At 33.8% G+C, this 21,884-nt stretch overlaps 2 protein-coding genes across 3 annotated transcripts in view; one reads left to right on the forward strand and one right to left on the reverse strand.

Annotated features, from left to right (window-relative positions):
• The first annotated feature begins 10 nt into the window (after window positions 1–10).
• On the forward strand, window positions 11–20,548 carry NiPp1 (nuclear inhibitor of protein phosphatase 1). 2 transcript variants are annotated; one of them, XM_067283989.1, is made up of 7 exons: window positions 11–306; window positions 7,444–7,504; window positions 7,585–7,738; window positions 7,866–8,083; window positions 8,178–8,316; window positions 10,436–10,500; window positions 19,690–20,548. In XM_067283989.1, exons 1-7 carry the CDS (start codon window positions 278–280, stop codon window positions 20,053–20,055), a joined length of 1,032 nt encoding a protein of 343 aa, XP_067140090.1. In that variant the 5' UTR covers window positions 11–277; the 3' UTR covers window positions 20,056–20,548. The 2 variants fall into 2 exon arrangements, with proteins under 2 accessions (XP_067140090.1, XP_067140091.1); XM_067283990.1 differs by lacking the exon at window positions 11–306 and adding an exon at window positions 2,183–2,247.
• Tgs1 (Trimethylguanosine synthase 1) overlaps window positions 8,318–21,884 on the reverse strand; it is a 44,682-nt gene continuing 31,115 nt past the window's right edge. Inside the window, exon 12 of the mRNA XM_067283978.1 lies at window positions 8,318–8,986. The gene's annotated coding sequence lies outside the window, so the exon portion shown is untranslated. The remainder of the gene's footprint in view (window positions 8,987–21,884) is intronic.

The following is a 21,884-nucleotide window of genomic DNA, read 5'->3' on the forward strand; positions in this document are numbered from 1 at the left end:
TATAAAATTAATTTCCGCATTTAAAATATTTTTATAAGGAAAAGAATGGGAAAGGAATAAACAGAAATTCATCGACGATCGTAGCAGACGTTAGGCTTAACTTTAGTCTCATGTCGGTTCGTGCTCCCGAGTTTTATACGATTTATAAAGAAAGTAAGACTTAATACGTGATGAATTTGTTATTTAATTAAATTTAAAACGTCGTAGATCGTGTTAAAGTAGATAAATCGTTTGATATGAAGACGTTTCGTTGATTATAACGCATTAAAAGATTCCAATGGCGAATCACTATGAAATTCCAACATGGTAAGTTGTATGATGATGTGTTGATTTCTATGCAAGTTCTTTGTTTTTATGTATTAAATTTCGGTAAATTTATGATGTCGGGTTTGTTATATAACGTCTCGGATCGTTATACGTTAAATAAGCTTTAAAATAGTGATAAATAAAGTGTATAATCATGCAAATCTTTGTCAGTAACTTAGGCCATTCAGTAAGATTGCAGCAGTCACTTTAAGGTGATTTATGTACATACAAATGGCCTAAAGTAACTCCCACTTATTACATTTTTAAAATGGGAACGGAGCAGGCTCCTTTTGTGCCTTGGCAGGTTCCTTCTGCCAGTTTTTTCGAACGAATGAAATATGTAGAATGTCTCTTTATTAACGAAAAGTGGTCTTAAAGATTCTCTCTTTCGTTAGTAAAAGTGACATTTATAGGGGAAGTACCTCTGCGGCACCCCCAAGTTTTTTTCCCGGCGTAGGGGAAAATGCCCCGCTCAATAACCCCGATTAAGGAACATGTGGCCAAAAAAGTCAAAAGTACTTTCTTTGCCGAAATAAATAAAAGATTGTCAGGAATATCGCTTTTCTGGCCCACGGATGCGCAGTGGAGAAAATGGAAATATTTAAGTAGAAGTGAGGGCTCGATTTGAGCTCCGAATTGAGGACCTTAACGGAGCTGTAGAGCATACTCGTAGGGAAAAAAAGTCAAAGGAACTGTGTGACCCTTGACGAGATATAGCCCCCGCAAAATTACTCTATGCAACGTATTCCTACCCTTTTCTTTTAATCTCCAAGCACTCCCCACAGATGTGTATGTTTTTTATCTAAAAAGAAAAAGAATTTGATGAACTGTGCCTATTACTATTGAGATTATGATTTATTTTGTAAAAAGAGCAAAAATATTGTAAAAAATTCAAATGCCTTTATGCTATAGACCAGATACCGGAACTTGACGAACAAAATAAAACTCTAGAAGATGCCGGATTATTAGCTTGATCTTTAATTCTCTCTAAAGCATTTTGTGTTTGAATAACTAAAAATGATTTGAATTTAGGATCTGTGAAATTTTAGAAAATGTTTTCGTTTAATATAACCTTATTTATGTTAACCAAAGTTTCCGATACGGCGAGAGACGAGGTCGCAAAATTTTCCGATGGTATTTGCTGTCTTTTTCGTTGTCGGCAGCAAGTAATCGATAACTTGGAGAATACTTTGAAGGCTCTTAGATTTTATGTATGTTTAAAATTCTTTGTTTGACGTTACTACTCGTAAGGTGAAGGAATAACAAAATAACACTGGTACTTTGACTGTGTGTCATTTCTTACTTCCTTTACCTAAAACTATTTACATATCATGTAACTGATAATTTCTTTGCTTCAATGCATTCACTCAAAAAAATTGGTTTCTATGATTTGTGAAGTAACCTTTGTATATATAGAATCTTACATGCCTATTGACTAATGCACACACTAGTTTAACCTGTTGTCATTATACCGTGTTGTGCTGTATTAAGGTGGAAGCGTCGTAGCCGAAGCTCGCCGTGACGTCGGCTGTGGGTTATAAAAGCATCTGTCGAGCAGAATTTAACAAAGTGCTTATTTTCCCAGTTTTTTCCTCGTCTGCAAATGTGTACGAGTATTCTGTTGCAGGTAACGGTTCGCCCACTTTTCGTCATTCGAACAGTGATATCTTTGTTGATTTTTGTTTTACTCACACTATTTCAATGCTATTTTCCTTACACAGAATCTCGTGACATTGTGAATTTTCAGTGTTTGTATTGGAAATTTTGAGTTACGGTTATGTCAACCATAACCGTAACTTAAACTGTAACACGTTCTATCCTATTTTCGTGTATTGTGAGCACATTTTCCCGCTACTTATCCTGCAAAAGTTTCGACAGCTTCCTTACTTTCCACGCTCCCAAGATTGTCGTTAGTTGATCGAGTTACTTTATGACCATCCTGTAAGTATATACACACCGTGCTGGGGTAAAGCAATAGTGTACCGTATTGTCGTCGTTCGACATAAACATTTAAATTTATCAATCATTTATTAACATTGTAAAGTTGGAATTATTTAGGACTGTTGGGAATAGGCATTACAGAAGATAATGTTATAATTGAAATGTACTAAAAATATTTGAAAGAATTGTTACTTTTATTGACATATTCTGTATTCTCTGTAATACAACTCAATTGTTTTCCATTATTTTGTTGTTATATTACCGGTAATACTTAGTTTTATAACATTTTTTCACAGTTGTTTTATGCATATCGGACCAGAAAATCTAGCTGGCTCCTCTTCAGATTAAAAAAAACGGAGAGTTTTTTAGTCTAAAGAGTCATCTTCTGAATAAAATCGGTACATATAAGGTTCCAATTAAATGAATATTAAAACAGGGGTTCTCAATGTTTTAACAGGTTGGGACAAATTGTAGAATCCGAAATGTCTGGCAGGCCAAAAAATGGAAAGAAAAACAGTGTATACTAATTGCACGAAATAATACTTTATTATGACAAAAGTTATTTCTTAACACATTCAAAAATATAATAAAACAAAAATAGGAAGGGAAAATTACTTGGTATGAATTCATGATGGCAGATGGTCTAACACGGAGGCTTCATTTTCAGGGTTTGTGGGCCATATTTGGCCGAGGACCGCACTTTGCAAACTCCTGCCTTAAAAGAAATTTTAAAGTGTTTTTGAAGAAAATTTAACCGATTTCAGTAACTTGAAGACATTTTTAGCAAAGTTTTTAACAATATAATAATTTTAAATATAACTTAATCGTCGTGTTTTCAAATGATTGATGCCAATGACAGAAAATTTAATAGAATATTGAAAGTTTACTACTGCGTAAGTATTATCGAATGAACACTGCCACCATTTTTTTCTTACTGTCCTGCTGTGTGTCAAGCAAAGTATTTAAATTTTGTTTATTTATTTACTAAAATTCAAGGAATAACATTTGAATATGTAAATAAATAAGTAAATAATTCATAAATGACTCTATAAGGCAAAGATTCAATTCATTTCATAGTTGTATGAATAGAACTGTAAAATAATCCAGCTTTTGGGATGTTCATTGGATTTGCCCTTGAGCAGGGCTAAATTTTATATGGCAGGCATTTTTTTTTTTTACGGTAAACATAATAAATGCAGAAATCTCATCTGAAAGTGGTCGAACGATCTTTATTCATTAAATACTAGAGTATGACTCTAAGATGTACCAAGTTTGAATTTCACAAATAAACTTTTTTTTATGAATGGAAAAATTTGAAATTACTGTGCATACAAGAAGAGAAAATGTTAATATCCATTAATACGTAGTTAGTATGTCCAGAATTGTTTTTATATATCGAGACACTGTAAATGTAAGTGTATATTTGAAAGAAAGCACTTCAGAAAGAATGTACGGTGTCTGTACAGGTCTCAGATATGTCCGTGAAGGAATATATACAGGTAGTGAACACCTTTCTGCTTTCATATAGATTAAAAACAAGATATTTCTCTTAACCAAGTACTTTGAGCTCATTTTTGAAAGTACTAAAACCGTCGTGACCAAGTTTAGACTTTAATTTCAATACCCCACTAATTCTGGTTTATTCGGCTTTTCGACGGTTTTTGGCCACAAAGATTGGATTTATCTTATTCCCATAAAATTATTTTTCAAATTTAAGTATCATCTAACGTAATATCTTGAATTATTAAAAGTAATTTGTAGATTGTAGAGTTCACAAATTGCTTTTATTAATTCTCTACTATACTATGAAAATAGAACATTTATAATAAATGTATTGAACATGAAATTTAAGTACAAATACCACTAAATACTTGATACTATTGAAATCACAAAGGTGTTAAATTTGATGCATGCCGCCACAATGATAAGACAATAATAAATAGCCACAACCAGCTTATTCCGTTATCTCTGTTGATCTCGACCGGCTACGGTGACGATCGAATAGATTTGTCGGTTCACACTTATCGTCGGCAATTCTCTGTCACTTATCGAACATTTTAATTTTGTTGCTCGTGAAATCGGTGCCCTTTAACGGCAATTGTATTGACAGATTGTGAAAATCTTTTTGCAAGTTACCAATTTTTTATTTTAAGGGATGTTTTATATCTTTATTATTATTATTATTATTTGCTACTTATTTATAATTATTTTTCTCTTGTTCCATACATTTCAGTTGTTTATTGATATATTTCGGTACATTTTTGTTTTAAAATAATCTAAACTTCTCGAATTACTAGAAAGAAAATTAAATAATCTTTTCGATAACGGCGTTCAAATCAATTAGCCGAAGACGAACGCCAATAACATTCTAAAAACACTTATTTATCAATTTAAATATACATTTCTTTAAACTTAAACTGTATAAAATCTATACGAATTATAAATATATATTTGATATTGATTTGCTGTAAGAAAATGTATTGTGAAGAAGAATCATTGTGATTGATTATAACAGATGCTATTGATTATAATCTGCGCATGAGAGATTTATGTACATAATATAATATAATATCAATAAAAAGGATAGTAAGAGATCCTTTTAATCATTTTCATCACGGGTTTAGCCAGGCTTGCAATGGAGACAGCCACAATGAGGGATGGGCAAACCTCCTACGAAAAATTCCTAGGTTTATCGACAGTCTGGATTTAATCCCGAATCCCTCAGAGCGATAGAGATTGGAAAATAACAAAATGGTTACATTTTATGGACTTTTAGATTCTTAATGATATACTGCGTTTATGATTTTTTTGGCATTTTGTCTGTTTCTTGCTGACGACATTCCAACATTTCTCGGCACGTAACTTTGTCGTGTCGTCAAATGCATCCTTCCGATTTCCAAAGCCGACCCATTCTGAAGTGAGATATTTACATCTAAAAAATGAGCTTTGGTGGTGGTGTATTGATCCGAGTGTAATGTTATGCCATACAAGTTGTTATTAAATTCTGCCAGTTATTTTTCCATGTTAGGTTAAGGCCTCCATAAAATAAGTATATCATCCACATATTTGGTGTAAATGATATTGGGGAGGAAATTTTTTATGACTTGGTTTTTGAGTGCCCGTATTACTAACTCACATAAGTCCCCAAAAGGGGGCCATCTATAGGAATGCTAATTTTTTGAGGTATGTGTTGTTGTAAAGGAAGAAAGACACATAGCATGAAATATGGGCCAGTTCCAATATATATTGATGGAATGAATGGGCAGATGCTATTAAATAAAAAATCTCAGTTTGTGCAGAAGCAAGGTTGCAATCATATGGAAGGAAATAATCATGGGAAAACACTACCGTAGACTTAAGCTGGGATTTTGGGTGCTCGGCTCAACTCGTTGGCCTCAAAAACGACAAATGTGATCCTAGTTTTATTTCGTAAAAAAGTACTTTTTATAGGAACAGATAGTTCGGATTATCTGGGATGCACGAATAGCATTCTATGTTGCAATGGCTCATAGATTTGTTGAGAGGTCCTCGGTAGATCAAATTATGTGAGCCTTATACTATTCATGTAATTGTAGCAACTGAATTTACAGTAATAACATTTTGAGTTAATTTAATAATTCAATTAAATTTTCAATTGATAGCATATTGACAAATTTACAGGTATAAAAGTATTTAAAATATTTATTCCTGTAATTTGATAACAGATGTTTGTTCTTAGTTTTAAAGTCTGTATTTGTAAAGAAATCTCCGGTTAGCTCTCAAACCCCACTTTATTGCAGACAACAAATCGCATAACATACTTCCCGAACTTTTCCTAGTAATTTCGTATCTCCCGATTCATCTCGGGAATCTTATTTTAGAAGATAATATATCCGAAGATGGGTCAAAAGATCCAAAAGTACAAGGAAAAGTTTAGAATGTGTAAGCAATTTTTCTCAGTAGAGTCATTGTCGACGCACATTCTGAATCTTCTATGGGTGATCTCCAGAGTCCAGAGATGCATTTGTTGTGGCACTGTTACAATTGTATTTTTGGTCGCATAAATATATCTTGCAGCCATATCAAGTTAAGATGGAAGTAACGTAAAAGTGAAAGTTACTAAATCGAGCACTCGAAAGTTGTTATGAAATCACAAGTTTTAGAGAAGAATTTTCAGATTTTTCATATTTCTAGTAGACTTTTTGGTAACCATGCACATTGCATCTTTGATTTTGGTGCATGATCCTCGCCGAGCGTTATGTCATTCGTTATGCAGAAAAGTAATTTATATTTACCGTATTTTACAGATTATAAGACGCACCTGAATTTTGGAGGCAATTTTTCGGAGAGAAAAGTGCATCTTATAGTCCGTAAAATACGGTATTCTTTTATTGTATGAAAATATTTTTCTTTAGAGTCCAAATAGAAAATCCAAGGGAGTTAGATTGGGTGTGACAGTTCTTTTTAGGGAAAAGTTCAAAACTGTTAAGAGCCGGACTCGTGTTCACATGAATTTTTCTATTTTTGGTCAAAATGTCGTTTGGAATTCGTTCCTTAACTGTGTGTAAAAACATCCTGTTTTCTATATCAAAGTTTATTATCCATTAATTATTAATGAAATGTAATATAGCAATTTTTAAATATTTAATCTGGAAGAAAAGTAAATGCATTTTGTTTCAATTAACTTTGTACGTTTGTTATCGTAGATAATTTCTCCTTTTTGTTAATTTTCTTAGAACCGATTGATTACGAATTAATTAAGAAGTATTGTTTTTCACAGTGATTTCGAGCACGGACAGTCTACACTTTTGGCCAAAGCCTCCTGTTTTTAGGCTCTTTTAACTGCACGAATACACACTTGTCTATATTTGTTGGCATTCTTAGTCTAATATTTCAAATCCTAACGGTCCTAGACAAAGTACGAGTTTTAAATTATTTATTATATAATATAATATACATATACAAAAATATGTTATAAATGAATACGAAAGGAGCACTTATTTACGGCCTCAAACTGTTTGGGACGATCAAAAAATTGATATTTTGTTTGAATTTATTGTTCTAATAATGGAATCGTAAATCTTTCTTGGAATTTTAAAATATAATTCTTATCTGTAGATTGATTCAGCATAAACTTGGCATTCAAATAGCCAGATTATAAGAATTTATACACGTTTTTACTTTAAAATTGTAATTTTCATTCTGATAAATTTTTAGGGCCGGAAAGCCTCCCGTAGGTCTTCATTTGGACGTTTTAAAAATCGATAAACTCATACAGGTGAGTCTAGACGTAATTTATCTCTGCGTAATCCGAAAATTTATTAAATATTTTCTTTTTGCTTATTGTCTTCTTTACAGAAATTAATGATTGACGAAAAGAAATGCTACTTGTTCGGAAGGAATCCGGAAATAAATGATTTTTGTATAGATCATGCATCGTGTTCCAGAGTTCATGCTGCCTTAGTATATCATAAACATCTTAACAGAGCTTTTCTAGTGGATTTGGGAAGCAGTAAGTTGGATTTTGTTTATCTTAAGTTGTCGGAAAGGCATTCGTTACGTAGTCTGGTTTTCCGATAGACTAAACGTGGCAAACACGCTTTACGTTGTCTTAATTTACATTAAAATTTAATTTAAAGCGCACGGAACATTTATCGGAAACGTCCGGCTAGAATCGAACAAACCGACGCAGTTGCCCGTCGACACGGCGTTTCACTTCGGTGCCTCCACTCGCGTCTACATTCTAAGAGAGCGTCCGCAGAAATCTTCCAGATCAACGTCGGAAGAACAAGACAAGGTCGGAGAAGAGCTGGAGGGAGGTCTATTGGGTCTTCCGGAAACCGAAACCGAATTAGACGTAAGTAATTTTCACATAAAATCTGCATTTTGAGTGTTTATAATTTACATAAATTGTATTATTAAAACTAAAAAAAAAATATGTTAATTAACAGAACTTGACTGAATTTAACACTGCCCACAATAGAAGAATCAGTATGTTGGGGATAACGGATGAAGAAATAAAAACTACGAGCAGGAAAAGAAAAGTAATAGCCGTCAAATTTAAAGACGAAGAAGAAATTATCAATCCGGGTAAGCAGTCTTAACTTTTTATTCAAAAATATTTTGTAAGATGACATTACTTACGCACTTACGACAGATTTATTAACGTACACTTAACAATTAGAAAAATATCAAACGCTGATACAATACGATTGTAGCTTATAACCGATAATTCTTCAGTACCACAAGCTTTGCAAATTTGTATTCATTCTATATGCAAGTAACAAGACAGTATGAAAATTTCATTCTATTTGTCCCAAGAGAGTTTGTAAATTCATACTTTTGTGGTTGCCAGGTATGTATTTTCCTAATAATTAGACATTTCATTCTTAGTGTCAAAAATATTTATTTAATGAAAGAAAAGCTCTCCGGATCGTCTTCTATGTGAAATTACCGTATTTAAAGTTGCCGGCAGCATATTATTCTGTATACAGTATGTCATTCTGACATACTATCTTCCATCATTCCATCTTACACACTCACATACAGATATAATTAGTTTTTTAATTGAAAAACCATTGTGTGCATGCACACAAGACACTTCTGAGAATCCTATTTTTTTTTCACATTTGCCCCTCTTCTAAAAAAAAGAAAAAATCACTTGTATGCACACATGCACATTATTGTCTTCTATTCTCCAATCGTCTCTTCATTGTAGGAAAAAGTTCACGCACACACAATACGGACTTCCACTCACCATCTGTAAAGAAACAAGAAGAAAATATATATCCATTTATACATATTTTAGAGGAAAAAAACAATACAATGCATGTATATACATTCGTACGTGCAAGATGTTTTAGACCATTTCTGTAGAACTAATTATAATACATATGCTTGTACGATTTTGATCAACGTCAATGCCCTTTCAAATAAGTGACAGTTCTTTATCTGCAATTCCAAAAATTACTGACTTTTTCTGCATTGATATCACTTCAAACCTGCACCTACTCTTGTCTGTTCCTACTGTGATTTGACTATTGTAATGTCCAAAAAGTTCCAGGTCATTGAAGTGCAGAAAGTAGAGTTATCAAACGACTTTGATTAGTCGGCTGCTGCAATGTAATGTCTTAAGACTATGTAGTCTGAAATATGCATCTTCTGCTCGTTGAATTGATTTAAAATATTTTAATCATTGTTGTTAAAATTGGTCTATTGGAAAATTAAATTATTTGGCCAAATGTTAATAATGCAGACTACAGAAGGTCAGTAAAACATTAACAGAAATCATTTTAAGATTTTTCATCTTGGAATAGAGAGAATTGTGATTTGGATGCTTTAAAACAGAACCAGGTCCAAATTTCTTCATAAGAACTATTTATATTTGTGAATCCATCTTGTCTATTTTTCCTATTGTAAGATCTTTCTAGCTTTTCTGAAGCTTTAAAATTTGGAATACGAAAGCAGAAATATCTTTAACCTCAGAAACTGGGAAGAAACACAAATTAAAATTTGGAATGGGAAAAGAAACAAAACAAGCGTCGATAATTATACCACATTTAATCGGTTCTGCATTCGTTAGTTTAAAATAGATTTGAAACTCTGGGAATATTTGATTCCGGACAGACAAAATTGCCCACAATTAAGACATGTTTGGATCTGGGTCGAAAACCAGATCCAAACCAAAAGCACCGAAATGTTGTTAATGCACACCTTTGCCATCTGCTTCCGTGGCAATTTCTGCAGACTTCTCATCACAAACCGACTCCGTATTCCATACGCAACTGCTGACCACTTGCATGTTGTCGGCCGTGTCAAGCTGGCACGTATATGTGTTTACAATTTTGTTTTGCCAATCCCACGAGATTTGCTGTTCTCGCAAAAACCTCTCATTCTTGACTCGCCCTCATACGATGTGGACCACTTCAAAATGCTGTTTTAATCATTAGTAAGAAATTTAAGGTTTGTGACACTGTTTTTAGTTTTTTAATTGGGCTTTTTGCACTTCACCTAAACACAATACAGCATTTCTATTGCTTCTATCATCCATGAAAAACTCTCTCTTTTCTATGAACTTTTGTTTTTTTTTTTTTCCTCCACCAGTTCAAATATTTGTATATTTTCTATCTCACTATGCATCCAATCATAATCAGCACCAGTTGGAATTTGATTTTGAATTATAATTCGTGTTTTTCTCTTTTTATTACAGAGGACGTGGATCCGACGGTGGGAAAATTCAGAAATCTGATTCAGACGGCATTAATTCCGAACAAGGTAAACAGATGTTTATTTTGATTTAAAGTCAATATGAATGAGGATGTTTGTTTATTTGCTATACACTCCCAGGCTGTTTGACCGATTACAACATTTGCTTCTAACTTAGATAATGTCGTAACTCTCACCCCAAAATATCAATTAGATTTCTATAAATTAATTAATTTCTATCTACATTAGATTTTCTGGCTTTACGCAGAGTGCCATCTATTGGCTAAAAATTTAAACTAAAAGTTCTTACCAAAAAAAGATGTTATTGACAAGACTATGTCTTGTTTATAAAATTGTACTGCCGGCTGGGTAACCAGCTTAAAGGTATGAAGTACAGTACAGTACATGTCAGGAGTTGAAATTTGGCACAGAGTATTAAGTGCTCAAGTCGTGCGGCATAAAGAAAAACCAGACTTGTAGGTACTCGGGGGACCAAGAACAGAGTCAAAATAAAATACAAAATGGCGACGCTCTACAAACAGGCAGTAGTTTGAGATTTGCGCATGCATTGCTTGTTGGGAAGTTGGAAATGCGAACATGGAACATTTTTGAAAGTAGATGGAGCTAGTTGTTATATATATATTAATAAATGTAAAAAGAAAACAAATTATATATATTTTGTTTGTGCAAAATAAAAAAAAAAACAACATAATTTCGGACGATACAATGGCCAGGATTATTTTTTTCAAAAACAGGACATTTTCATTAGGCATTGACAAAAATTCAATCCGGGGTGACATGCAGTGGAGAGAAATTTCGAAATTGAATAGGTTAATTTCACCGAAAATGCATGGTGAACGACCTCCTGCTCGTGGCTGGCAAAGTTTGAACGATCACACTTAAAACTAGTGATACCAAAGATTGGAGAATGAGAACGAGACCCGCCTTGAGTGTCAAAGTGATCCCACTTAATAGTGAGTCTCCGAGACAGTTTCGTCCCAAATATGGCTTTGCTGTTTTACTTGTTTTTAAAAATATATATTTTATTCACTTAATTACCGTGACAGTAACATAGCGAGAAATAGATGCACTATATCGTTACTGCTTTAAATTAAATACATAAATACAGTAGAGAGTCGTTCATCCGAATAAATTGGGGACTGGGGTTGTTCGGATAACCGATTATGTACGAAAAAATACATTAACCTGTCCGATGTTCAAATTTTTCTCCGTTGCGTGTCTCTTCGTGTTGAATTTTCGTCGATTTTAAGCCTAACGAAAATTTTTATAATAATAATCGAGGCTATTGTATCGTTACAAATTATTTCTTTATTTTGTACAAACAAAATAAAGAAATAAATATATTGAAGAATATAAAAACATACTAGATTTACTTCTAAAGTATAATTTTTATCAAAAAAGTTCGATTCAGCACGACACAGTCCGACTGGAAAGCGTTCGGATAACCGGGGTTTGGATAAATGGCTCTCCACTGTAATATAGACTGTGAAATTTTCCATATCTAAACAACTTATGTTTTCTCATTTCTGAACAGTACAACACTAGTAATTAGTCATGGGTTTTCTTCACATTATAACACCAAATAGAGTCCAGCTTCCCATAAGTTTTCCTATGATGCATTGCTGTAAACAAATAAACCAAACAAATTCTAAAGAGCAATCATTTATTGTAACATTGTCACAATGTTGTCAATTCTTTCAGTGAAGTCTTGCCCCGTACATCATGCTTTCCCTGTTAGATAACTGGCACAATTGTATTGCTATCTAACTCTGTTCAGGAGAAAATTTTGAATTGAAGTAATGTGGTTTGGACCGGAAGTTGGTATATAGTTAATCTGGACCTCCTGCCCTAAACTTTCCTCATCTGGTCTTGACTTTCATCTAACTTCTTTCTCAAGATTAAGGAAGGATGGGTGGACAAGTTGGAATTTATAGGTCTACAATTTTTTCAAATTGCAACCCAATAATTTTTCTATAAATGTGATATTTACAAGAACATACTTCCCACATAGTTTATATAACCTGTTGTAAAATGCATGAATAAATGAAAAAATCATGTAACTTGTTTAATTGCTTTTAAAGAAGTCTTTCGGACATTAAGGTTAGCAACTTAGGTCGTAATGGCCCGGCATGCGAATCCATCTGACACAGATCGATAGTAGACAGATATTAATTAGTAGTCGTTGACCGTCCTCTCTTCTGGGAGGAGGTCAACCACTAATTTTGAATGAAATACTTCAACACCAATAATAAATTCAATAATAGTCCCTTCTTTCTATTGAACTAGCAGTATGCTGACATTTGAATAAGAAAATTACACAATACATGGTTGCCAACCTACACAAAATATGTTTTAAGGGGTCCAAGTGTATGTAGATTTATGGATCAAATCTTATAAAAGGTTTATCATACCGAGTGCCCAATTTTAAAAATTCTTTAAATTGTGTTAGATTGGTCACTTGGTGTGATATAAATCAAATACTATAATATATTAGAAGGGTTAGAAGTACAAAATAATTTAATAATCTTAATCTTTGTTGTTATTTTTTGCCCACGCAATGACAGGCTCAACTAATCAATAATGCCCAAAATCAGTGTTTTCCAATCTGTGCGGTGCACAGCTTTTACCAAATTATCATTTTTTAATACAAACAAACAAAAAAAAAAGTCAAATCGATGTCAAAAAATGAGTCGGCAAAACGATAATTCACAACCTTCGTCTGAACGACTGGGGTACAAATGCTAAAAATCCATCCACACTCTTGCCAAAATGTCTCGACAAGAGTCAAGTCCTGGTGAACAATATACTTTAAGGTATTGTTACGAAAATTGAGGGAAGCACAATAATTTCTTTCCGAAAAAAAAAAAAGGGTGGTGGAGGTTCAGAAAGTTTGGAAACCACTGCCTAAAATCCAGTAAATTAGCATGTGTTGGATTTTTTATTAAGAAGATGGAAAGAAAAGTATTTGAATTGTGAACAACATTAACCCTTCGTGAGTCGAACGGGTCTGACATACCCGGCGCGAACTTTAGTTAAAATTTTTTAATATTGAATATTTTCCAAAAAATCTGAAAAAATTAATATTCTTCTAACTTTCTATCCCGATTAACATGCTGTTAAATATTTTTGAATAACAACGCTCATTTTTGAGAAAAAAAATACTTTGGGTCTGTCAGACCCATGCGACTCATGATGGGGGTAAAAAAAAAACGTTTAATTTGTCGCCGTTGCCGATAGCGAGTGTCGCAATAACTTTATCGCATTTAAGTTGTCGCGCGGTGTTTATTAAATCCTATCATATCGTTATTTATTTGTATATTTAAATTTTTGTTTTTTTTGTTATAATATTGTTTTTAAAAGTAATGTCTAATTACTTTTTAATTAATTTAATTATTTTTTATTCTTATCATATAATTTTTATTTATCACTTTTATAATTAATTTATGATTATTCCTCGTATATTGGGCGATGCAAGTTGGCTTTTTTCACTTTTACTAAGTAATCAGAAACTTGTGAAAACAGTCTAGCTATAAAATTTCAAAAAATGTCCTGCCCCCTCGGAAATGATCTTGGTAATCGAATTTACACAATCGCTATAAATTCTTTTGTTTTAATCGCGTTATAAGCTATAAATTGCTAATTAAATGTTCGACAGTGTTCAGATGAGTAAACATGTTTTTAAAATTGTTTAGCAATGAATATTTCCTGGAAACTCCATTTTCCTATAGTAAGTCTATGGAATATCTAGTTGTGAATTTTAGTATTATTTTAAATTTGTATTAAAAAAAAATTAAACACCGTAAACTGTAATATATTTACTGTACTGTAGTAATAAACCGGCCTTTATATCTGAATCGGTATCAATTTTCTTTTTTGATTATTTTTCACAATACAGTGTAATCTAAATAACACATGATTTGTTTACATTTGTTTATTCCTTTTTTTTTTATTTGTCGGGACGCTTTTCAGTACTTTGCCCTTTTTCTGTCAAGTTTATTTTGTTTAATGTATATTCTCATATACTTTAAACAAAATAAAGCCGTCAGAAGAGATCGGTGTGTCATTAAATCACTTTTATGGCGTTTTTAGTTCATTTCTGCTTCTGAGTTAGACTAGTACATTCAAGAAGACCTGTCGAGTAGTGAGAGGAGAATTCTGGTTTTAGTCGTTAGAACTCGTTTTCTGAAAATATCGGATAGCCTCAGTTCTAGACATGTTGAGACAGATATGCCAACTGAAACAGATTTGCAGGAGAGCAACCGAGTTAGCTCCTGATTGGTCGGCCAACAGATCTAAAAACTGTATATAAGGCAATGCCACCGTTGAAACTAGGAGAAACAAGCCTGGCCTAATAGACTATATTTGAGTGCCTTGTCTATAGTAAAGTAAAAATGTACGGAGATTTTATGATCGATTCAGAGATCGAGAATATAGTATATGAAGATGCTTCTTCGGAAGAAGAATGTGATTTTGTAGAAGTTAGATCTGAGAATACAGACACCGAGCAAGAGGAAAACGAAGATATATCAGAAGTAGGCTCACCTGCAGTTGCCTCATCATCACAAGTAGCAGCCTCGTCATCACAAACAGGTGAGCATTGTTTTTTCCTAGCTCGCGATGGAACCAGATGGAGTATGTGGGAATATCCTGCAACGAAGACAAGAAGAGAGAACTTGATTTATCTTATACCTGGTCCCATTGGAGAGGCTACAAACGCAAGGTCTATTTTTGAATGTTGGAATCTGTTCGTAACAGATGATATTTTAGATATCATAGTCATACACACAAATCAACAAATACAAAAAGTACAACCGCATTACGAAAGAGAACGTGATGCAAATACAACAGATCTGCAGGAAATAAAAGCACTAATCGGATTATTTTACCTTGCTGCGTATAAAAAGGTAAATCGCTGTCACGTTAACGAAATGTGGACAACGGACGGTACAGGATTCGAAATCGCAAGAACGGCCATGTCGGAGAGACGTTTTCGTTTTTTGTTAGCAAATCTCCGATTTGATGATAAACAGACGCGAGGTGAAAGACTAAAGTTTGATAAATTAGCAGCAGTCCGAACTTTTTTAGATGTATTTACGAATAATTGTATAAAGAATTACAATGTATCGGAATACTGTACCGTAGATGAGAAACTGGAAGGATTCAGAGGGCGGTGCGGATTCCGCCAGTATATACCAAGTAAACCAAATAAATACGGTATAAAAATATTCTTGCTAGTAGACAGTAAAACATTTTATACGCACAATTTAGAGGTTTACTGCGGAAAACAGCCCGATGGACCCTTCTCAGTATCGAATTCTGCGGACAGTGTAGTGAAAAGATTAACTAGGCCTATTGTTAACAGCGGCCGTAATATAACTACCGATAACTGGTTCACCAGTTTCAGTTTGGCTACAGATTTATTGCAAGACAAATTAACGCTAGTTGGTACCATCAGAAAAAATAGAAAAGAAATTCCTGCAGAATTTTTAAATATAAAAAATAGAAAAGTAAACAGTAGTAAGTTTGCATTTACTAAAGCGATCACTTTGGTCTCCTATGTGCCGAAAAAAAGTAAAAATGTATTGCTTTTGTCGTCATTACATCATAGTGAAGAAATTGATCGGGAAAATTTTCTAAAGAAAATCGATTTTCTTTAAAAATTAGACTGAAATCGATTTGTTTTGAGATTTTATCAGAAACATATTACAGTTTACGACTGGTCAATTTAAATTAAAATACAAATTTAAAATAAAAATTAAATTTTAATTCGGCGATTGCAGTGGCGTAGCGTAGTGAGAGCGGCAAAATTTCACAATAAATAATATCATCTTGTAAAAATACCTAAATAAGAGGGCAGGGAAATTTTCCTCCGCCCCAGGCGGCTGACACCCACGCTACGTCACTGGGCGATTGTCTAACGTTTGTTTACATTATAACCTTGATTTACGTGGAGGGTAGTTCTAATCTCAGTCAATTCCCACCAGACAATTTTGAAACGATGCTTACACGTTCATACGAAATATAACAACTAGAAGTTAGCTAATTAGACCCTAAACATTAAGGAATTAGATATAAGAAAAATAATTACAACTACGCGACAATCATATCGCATAGCTATAATTATTCTATAATCTAATAATTCAGATTAATCTGATAAAAATACTTTTAATTATAATCTGCTTTTATTATTTATTCATTTTTCATCGCGGCACAACAAAACAAACCTGAAAAGTTAGCCCGATCTACATAAGTAATTATGAATGAAATCGCTGCGTTTGATCGCGTTGCGACTGTTTTGTCGCGCGATACACAAAGCGCGACAAAAAACTTTAAAACTAAATTAAGATAATACAAATTGTGAAAATTATAAAATTTTTGATAATTGCATTTTGATAACATTCAGATATTGATATGCATGCCTTTTTACAGTTTTATTGTGTGAATATTTTATATTATAAAAAAAAACAAATTACAGAATCGACAACATGTCATTAATTGCCGAATTTTTGATGGGCCCCTCATTATTTTTTCGATCGATTCATTTCGTGCAGAGAAAACATTTATATCTAAACTATCAACAAAGAATTTTGATAAATTGAATAATATTTTGACCGATGTCAATTTTTGAATTAGGTGATCGAGTTAAGCCTAACACACGACTATATCACATTAAAAATTAAAAATAAAATTCATGTGTGAAAATCTAACAAAACTATCTGTTAAATCTTAAAGATGACATTCTAATGAGTAAAACAAAATAAAACAGTTGTCAATTAGTCGATTTTAAACCCAAAAATAAGCATTTTTTAATAGAGCCATAAAACAATTAACGTTTATTGACTCTCGCGAAAGGGGGTAACGCGAAATCTATTTAAAAAATTTTTAGCAGTAGTACTGAATTTCTACTGACTTCACACGAATGAGTGAACTTTCTTCCCCATTTGAAAACAAACCCGATGATTATCGGTGAAACGTCAGATAACTTACAGCGAGTTGAAATTTGATATGTTTATTATTTTGTGATTTTTTCATCAAATTACGTAAAAATAAATATTAAAAAGACAATTTCGTCAATACAGAAGTAATTTATACTACTAGATAGAAAACAAAGCGTAGAATTTAACGAAAAAATTGTAGTTCCTCTACGCGATAGAAAAAATTTATTAATTTCAAAATAAAAATGACGGGTCTGACAGACCCATGCGACCTAAGTAAGAGAACGATTCCTAGCGACTCACGGAGGTTAATACCGTGTCTGATTTTATCTTATTAACCTAACCTTGTACGTGTGTAGTAGTATGGTGTACTATTAAATAGTGTGGCATTTTGAAAATGGCCAATTAACCCTACTTTTCTGCAGTTGCCATTCAATCTTGGCATACTACAATATACAATCTTTTAGTATTTTATTCTGTGCCTTCAGAGATGCTTCTTGAGTTGTAGGAAAAGATGGAAGTTTGTAGGGAGAGGAGCCAAAACCTCTCTCTTTCACTTCTGAAGCAATCCAACTGTGTGGGCATGCATTATAATGGAGAACCTTGACACTGTGGGACACGAGACATGGCCTCCGAAGGAGACCATTGGTCGCAAAATGAACAAACGTTTCCTTATCATTTTTACCACGTGCAGACACCTATGGATGCCGGATGCTTCCGTGTCGTGGAGTCCGTTTTGGTTTCGGATAAGTAGTGATGAACCCAGGTTTGTCTCCTGTGACAATGGGACTCGAAAATTCTTTCTTCTCTTCTGCATAATTGCACATGTTCCACGGGTACTTTGATCTGTTGAGAAGACTGGCTGTTTACAAAGGAGTTTGTGGAAAAATGTCTTTTAGCTTGCTATGACGGTTTGAACTTGACGGGCGACTGCATCCCAATCACACTGGGTGGGCCTTCCAGAATCAGATTCTTGGTAATAAAATTACATTTGTGCTGCACAGACATAACTTTGTATGTGAATGCTGTAGTCAGTTATTAAAGAATATATATAAGTCTCCTTGGCATTCAATGCAGGAAAAATCCTCAGGATGAGTGTACCATTTACGAAAATGTGGAAGACTGTCATATGAATCAATGTTAGTGTCTTCGCATCAGTTTTTTTATGCTAAGAGCTAGTCCTTAATTTTCTGTAATACAGGACACTATCCAAAAACTATAAACGTATATGGTTTACTATATAATTTTTGTTCACAAACTACCCAAAAGAGGTTTATATCCCTTGTCATATGCAATTTATGAATTCTTTATTTTATTTTTGTAAATGAATGGAAAGTTGAAATTTTACAGTCGTCCTGTGCGGTGATATTGTGACTTATGCACACGGCCTAGATTTAGCCCGAAGTTTCCAATTTGAGACAAGATGTCGTCGACATCTTCTGGATTTTAGGATTTAGACCAGGCAAATGTGGACAGAATTCGCCAACGAAGAGTTTGTAGAAATAGAGGAGAGAATCCAACATCCTCAAGCCCATCAAATAGTCATTTGCCTTGTCAAAAGCTGAATTTTTCGGGCATGTTGACAGTGTCAAGTCTATTACTTCAATAATTCTAATTGCAAAGTTTCAAGAGAAAGTCTTTGGCTTGCTATAAAAAAATCTATAGAGAGAAGACTAATGCTGCCCATCGACAGTCTCGACCACTTCAAAAAAAAAAAAAAGTTGAAAATTGTCGGTCCACCATTCTGGAACCTTCGAGAGAGTGAGAATGTGAGGTTCCAGACTTGCCAGACAAGTGAAATGAAAATATTAGTTTTGTGCAACACTAAGTTCTTTTCGCATAAACTTAATAAATGGCTGGAGAGTAAGTAATAACAAAGCTTTATTTTGTTGGTATCACCTGGTAGTTTATACGACTGGGAAGTCAAGAGCCAATTGACTGTCGTCTGATTATCCATCAGGTCAAGAGCCGAATGACTTTTTTAAATTATTTGTATCACTAAATTAGTGCAGTTTGGATGACAAATAATCTCTCTATTTCTCTGTTTTCCATTAATTTAGTGATGGAACCTGTCAGTTTTACAATAAGAACTACTGTTGTAAATTATCAGCAATTAGATTTTTTAATTTTTAAACCTGCTTACATTATATTTGTTGTGGTAAATTAACAACCACTGCAAACAAACTATAAGGTGTACTGACCATTATTTTTCATATTATACTAGTTATATAAAACCTGCATCCTTAAAGTTTATTGATTTTTTTCTGGTTATGTCCTAAAAAATTTTTATTTATAATTTCAGAAAGTCAAGCTCGATGCATCCAATCCTTTTGGAAGTGGACTGTCGGATTCGTCGCACAATGTGGGAAGCCAATCGTACGGCTCGTCCTACGACTCCGACTACACCCGCGGCTCTCTGGACTCGGGCGTGCACGGACACGTCATCCCGCTGTTTTCGCCCTCGCTGTCGGCGAAGCTCGGACTGCACCTGCCGAATCCCGCTCCCGACGTCGACCTTCTTCCTCCCGTCGAGGCGCCGCCCATCACCACCACCCTGTTGCATCCCAGGACTGCGGTCGACGCCAATCTCCCTCCGGAACCCAAAAAGAAGAAATATGCAAAGGAGGCGTGGCCGGGAAAGAAACCGGCTCCGTCGCTACTGGTTTAGATCATAAACTCATTAAATGTATAAAGAGTTCATTGTCACATCTCATCCGAAACGGTTTTATAAATTTGCTAGAAATCGACCCGGTCGGGAAGACTCCGGTCGTCGTGCGTGTTATGGATCCGGCCCATCCACATTTAATTTTAGCCGTGTATATTTTTAGTAAGTTTATTTTACCGTCGCTACGTTAAAATTTCACAACAAAATTTGTTTTGTAGAAGCCTTAGGTCATTTCCTTACATTTACATATACATGATATCTGCTCTCTAAAAGTCCATTTTGTAAGTGTTTGAATTCTATGACTCTGACTCTGACGCTACCGTAACAACTTTTAAAGAGTATCGACTAAAGGAAGTTTGGTAAGTTTCGCCGTTCATTTCGACTTTGGCTAATTTTATGCATAATCTCCACTGTACATAATTTACTAATCAGTTGAGGTTCTGTAGTATTCTAAACCATGTTTAACATGTGCTTAATAAAACAAAGTGATTTACAATCTTTTGTAATGCTCGTGTTTTCAAAATTCCAATAACTAATTTGGGAGTGGGCTTTAATTCTTCCATTCTAGGTGATATCTAATCAACGGTGTTCCTTTTAAATTGTGCATATACACCTCTAAAAGTCCTATATCTTAATGCTTTATCCAATAACAATATAAGAAGCCTAGGGCTGTGTTCAGGTCGTCATCTCTTGTCACTGAGAGACGGTGTCTACGTCACAAGCTGGTCGCCAATTGGCATTTAGAGAGATGTAAACAGATGATTAGCCATTCTCTTGGTCTTTTGTCTGTTGCTTCGATTTGATTAGCGAGGTCAAGGCCGAAGTTTTAAATGTGAAAACTTGTACGTCAATGTTCAGCGCCGCTTTCCTGTAAGCCTAGAAGTTTGACAATGGTGTTTGGAAAGTCAGTGGAATCATGTTCGACATTACAAATGCCATTGTCAAACTTCTAGGCTTACAGGAAAGCGGCGCCAAACATCTGACGTATACATTTTCGTGTTTAAATCTTCGGCCTTGACCACGCTATTATGTCCAATATGGACGACCGGATGCTACTTGTGCTGTACAGTCGTATTAGAACATTCTCTATCCCAGGAAAGAATATTTCAACATTACAATCTGTATAAAATAAAAGGCATAGCTTTGTCAAAATTCTGGGCTTGTGGTTTCCTTACACATTATCTTTAATTTCATACTCGGCATTTTTTACAATTTCTTTGGTTAAAATTCTATACCATGTTGTGTGCGCAGATAACCCAAACACATATAATCAACCTAATAGAATCGTGATGTCTACCAGAAGAGACAAGTGACTGATTACAGCCCCTGATTTAATCATTTATTTTTAGTGATTCGAGTCTATGAAATGACCTTAAGGGATCACTCTATGCCAAAACGATACATCATCCTGTGTGTTCGAACAAAAGAAATATTTATAATGCAGGATAACGACAAACCTGGAAAACTGCAAAAAGAATATATGTAATTCTAAAAAATAAAATCAACAGAAGTATAAACATTATCAATAAATGAAAATGCTAATAATCAATCAATTGTTTATAATTAGATTGTAAAAATTCTAGTTATTAATTTGGAAACTTATATCATTAACAAGAAAAAATAATAGTCTTATTTTTATCATATTACTTTAAACGAAAATCAATGGAAACATCCAACAATAACCTAAATGATTGGGCTACTATTCTGCTAATTTTAAATAATACATTTAGCGGAATTTTAGCCCAATCATTTAGGCAATCGTCGGATGTTTCTATATACTTATAAAAATCAATGTTTTGCAACAAGGTTATTTTACATTGTTGCCATAAAGT

Source organism: Centruroides vittatus, unplaced genomic scaffold, assembly GCF_030686945.1.
Source record: "Centruroides vittatus isolate TY-2023 unplaced genomic scaffold, ASM3068694v2 scaffold_1025, whole genome shotgun sequence".
Classification (NCBI taxonomy): domain Eukaryota; kingdom Metazoa; phylum Arthropoda; class Arachnida; order Scorpiones; family Buthidae; genus Centruroides; species Centruroides vittatus.

Bases quoted from the DNA above. Each gene is read 5' to 3' on its own strand.
- NiPp1 (XM_067283989.1), top strand. From the start codon at position 278: ATGGCGAATCACTATGAAATTCCAACATG. The intron at 7,505-7,584 runs GTGAGTCTAGAC...TCTTCTTTACAG, and splicing joins AAATCGATAAACTCATACAG to AAATTAATGATTGACGAAAA. The intron at 10,501-19,689 runs GTAAACAGATGT...TTATAATTTCAG, and splicing joins CGGCATTAATTCCGAACAAG to AAAGTCAAGCTCGATGCATC.